The sequence below is a fragment of the Hippocampus comes genome, unplaced genomic scaffold (genome assembly GCF_001891065.2).
Source record: "Hippocampus comes isolate QL1 unplaced genomic scaffold, H_comes_QL1_v1.1 scaffold315, whole genome shotgun sequence".
Classification (NCBI taxonomy): Eukaryota; Metazoa; Chordata; class Actinopteri; order Syngnathiformes; family Syngnathidae; genus Hippocampus; species Hippocampus comes.
The window spans coordinates 1,227,461-1,231,544 of NW_017805539.1; the positions used below are offsets into that span (position 1 = coordinate 1,227,461).

Below are 4,084 nucleotides of genomic sequence, written 5' to 3' on the forward strand. Positions count from 1 at the left end.
TACGCCAGCCTTTTCAGACAGCAAGCCCAAATTGAGCTGCCTCTGTCATCGTATTTCTATGGCAGCCCGTTTAGTCAGCAAATAGTTAGGTAGGGGTCTGAATAAAATTGCATGTTGGTTTTAGTTCACAAGGACCCCATCCTTTTTTCTTGAGTATTCGATGACTCCCCATTTAAGCAGCGAGTAAGTCTGAATTGACTTGCTAGTCGCTGTCGTTCACACCAACTCAGTCGAAATAATTCTTTTGCCAGTTCTTTTCGGGCGCAAAGGAATTCTGGTCTATATCAACCTGCTTCCAGTCCAGTTGTTGTTCATAATGGTCCCGCACCAAAATGCCAGCTTTTTCTCAAAATATTTTTTTGCATTTCTATGGCAGCCTGTTTAGTCAGCTCGCTATGATTTCATCTGTTCCCCTGGCAGAATGTCTCTATTCCCACACTGCTATTTTGAATCTTTGTTGCCTGGGGCTAGAAAAAGAATCCCTGCCCGTGGGGACACAGTGCACGTCACCTGCGTGAAAGCGTTTGCACTCGGGTGAGAAAACAGGGGAAAGGGGGGGAGGGAAGCCCGATGTCATCCGTGTATGTACACACAGTGTGACCCTGAAAAGCAGCTCACTCACAGCCCCAGATAGAGAGCGACGCCTGTCCATCATATGGTCCCGCACCAAAATGCCAGCATTTTCTCAAAATATATTTTGCATTTCTATGGCAGCCTGTTTAGTCAGCTAGCTATGACTTCATCTGTTCCCCTGGCAGAATGTCTCTATTCCCACACTGCTATTTTGAATCTTTGTTGCCTGGGGCTAGAAAAAGAATCCCTGCCCGTGGGGACACAGTGCACGTCACCTGCGTGAAAGCGTTTGCACTCGGGTGAGAAAACAGGGGAAAGGGGGGGAGGGAAGCCCGATGTCATCCGTGTATGTACACACAGTGTGACCCTGAAAAGCAGCTCACTCACAGCCCCAGATAGAGAGCGACGCCTGTCCATCACCATGGTGACGGCTGCGACAACAACAAACAGCCACAGGAAAGCAGACGCGACAGGTTTGGAGCTAATGTGAACGCACTCCCAACCGGGAAGGCAGCGGCTCTTTAATTCGAGGAGGGAAGCGTCGGAGGCTGAAGCAGATGGGACCCCGCGTGACACCCAGCCTCCAACAGGGCCAAAATCAATACACATCAGTGCAAATTAATAATGATATGATCACAAGATTGCCTGACATTGCCGGTGCAATCTAATTAATTGACGCACTGCTGTTCGTAACTCGCCGTTTACGTGTCTCAGATGCAGATGTCGACAAGTGAGGAGCGGCGATATCTTTTGTTCTCTTACACCTGACTTTTCTCAAGAGGTTTTTTGCTTACAAACACGACTGTGTGGAACACTTATCGCACTTTTTTTTGGGGCGGGGGGGCACTGACTTCTTCTAAACTCTCTAAAAACTTTCACTTTGCTTTTGGACAGCAACTAGATGGGTGGGAATTCACCTACTGGTTTTTAGTTCACAATAGTCCCCCTTCAAGCTTCATCTCTCGAGTTTCTATTTCTATGGTGGCTTTTTTCCACCTCTCTTGTCTTCACTGACCACATTTCTGTGTTTCAGACCTGTCCGATCAGTTGTTGGAGGTGGTCGGGCTGGAGGGAGCCATGGAGATGGGACAAATCTACACCGGTCTGAAGAGCGCCGGAAGACGCCTGGCACAGTGCTCCTCCGTCACCATTAGGTTTGTGCGAATCATCAAGAGAATAAAATATTCAAAAACGGAATTTCTTTTTGTGGCAGCCTGTTTAGGTATTGACTAGTTTGACCTAAATTAACAAGCTGACTGCTGCTGAATTCTTTGAAAAAGGTTCCAACAAAACTTCAAAGAATTTCTTTGGCAACCCGTTTAGGCAGCAAGCTATTTTGGTCAAAATTAACCTGCTGGTTAATTCTTTGACTGGTTCTGCGCCAAACTTCTATTTCCTCCTGTCATGTTTTATGAAGCATTTCTATGGCAGCCCGTTTAGGCAGCCACTGACTGAATTACCAGCATCACAATCAACAAACTCAGATTCTCCATTTTCACCATTTCAGCCTTGAAGTGATAACTTTGAATTCTCTCTTGCAGAACCAGCAAATCACTTCCCATGCAGATTGATGGTGAACCTTGGATGCAGACTCCATGCACTGTAAGTTATTTTTTCCACGCATCTTTTGTCTGTGCATTTGGCCGATCGGAAGACAAAAGAAACGACCCAAGCGACGAACTTGTATCTCGACAAAGTCGTGACACGAATATTCCCTATCAGAAAAAAAAGGCCAATCTGCAAAATGATCTCGCTGCGTATTGCCGTGGAGAGACGTCACATTCTGAAACTTTTGATTTCATGTCAACTTTATAGTTGAATTTGCGCCTAACAAATTCAACAAAATCATATTTGGATGGTGGCTAATTTGTGCTCTGCAATTCGTAAAAGTGAAAGAATAATTAGCATCCATTAGTGCAATCACACGTGAAAAGAGCGTAACATCACGCAACCTGTTCATCAAAGCCAACGAGAAACATGTCAGACGTCGCTCAGAAATGCAAATGCCCTGACAGACACTCGTCAATATGTTTATTCATGCGGCGGCATTTGCATACTTGTTGTTAATAATTAGTGGGTTAACATCCCATTTGGACTGTGATGTTTTCTGCGAGCGTTGAAACAACGCACGCCGCGTGAAGAAGGAGCCGGTGTGGAAATCGCTGGAAGAACCCTCGCGGCCGCTCGTTTGGTCACACTACGCCTCGTCGGGCTGCGGATGGAAATGCGTGCCGCGCTTTCAGCCTTGAGAGGCCCGTCGTGATTAAAAGACAAAGCTCAAACAAGGTGTTTCACTGTGGAAAAGTGAGGGAGAAAAACACTCGTGTCGCGTGGAGACAGATGAAATTGTGTAACGGGAACAGGAGGACATGAAAAGAAGACTCTTGCTCGTACGGTTCTCCAAACAAAATGCAACTCTCAATTTGGAATTGCGTCTACTGATTGCTAAAACACAATCCGACACACACCTACAGCAGGGTCGCGGCCAATGAACGGCTCTGAAATCCAGACACCCTGAATGTCTGCACTGTACTTATTTTTGCCAGATCGAGATCATCCACAAGAACCAAGCTCCCATGCTGATGGGTCCTCAGCAGAGCCGAAGCTTCTTCTCCACACTGGTGAGGAGAAGGCGGGCCGAGAGCAAAGACTGATTGATCCTTGAAACCGTTTCACGGGTCCTCGAAGTCCTCGTCAGAAGTGAAGAAAAAAAAAAAAAATTAGCGCGCGGGCCGATCCCCGACTCTCTCGGACCCGTTAGGTGATGCGTGGGGCTCGCGTGGTTGCCTTGCTTGATAGCCCAGTGTGCCGTAGCAAAGTGTCGGTTCTACCACGTGGGTCTCGGAGCGCTGTTTAGATCCACACGGAAGAATGTGTTTTGTCATGAGGCCTCCGCACATGTATTTTTACAGTCGTACGTTGGCTTGTCAGCCCTTACAACTTCCCACTTTTCAAGTGACGAGACGTCACTTGGTCGATATTTTTACGCTTTGTGCCGTGAGCCACAATTTGACTTGCTCGCAATCTTCAGCTGTGTTGCCGCCTGAATGAAGACCGTTCTTTCCAAATCCGTGTTCTGTGATGATGTAAGTACCAAAACCTATTGGGAAAAAAAAAAAAGAAGAATGGATGAAACTTTTAATTCAAGGTAACACTGTATTAATTTATACATTGTCATTATTTTGAATATTATTTATTTTTGTGCGCTTCTGATGTGATTATTCTTGGCATTTGGCTCACTCCTGCCAGTCGTCATTGATTGTTCAGAAGAAAAAAAAAAAAATACATGCATGCCGCTTCTTTTGCAGGAACGCACGACTGAGTTTTAACCAGGTACCGCGACTCGGGTTTTATTTGAGTGGATAAAGCAGCCCAAATGACTTTCCTGTGCAGACGTTCCATTAAGAAGGTAACATGCCTTCATTGATTTATGTTCAGTGATTTTTGTTCAGTTCATTCATGCACACACACACACACACACACACACACACACACACACACACACACACAC

The 4,084-nt window shown here is 46.0% G+C and overlaps 1 protein-coding gene across 1 annotated transcript in view; it reads left to right on the plus strand.

Moving 5' to 3' along the window:
• dgkb (diacylglycerol kinase, beta) overlaps positions 1-3,679 on the plus strand; it is a 50,778-nt gene extending 47,099 nt beyond the window's left edge. The window contains exons 23-25 of the mRNA XM_019878788.1: positions 1,607-1,727; positions 2,115-2,175; positions 3,120-3,679. Coding sequence (XP_019734347.1) covers positions 1,607-1,727; positions 2,115-2,175; positions 3,120-3,227 — 290 coding nt within the window. The 3' untranslated portion in view covers positions 3,228-3,679. The remainder of the gene's footprint in view (positions 1-1,606; positions 1,728-2,114; positions 2,176-3,119) is intronic.
• Positions 3,680-4,084: the final 405 nt, after the last annotated feature.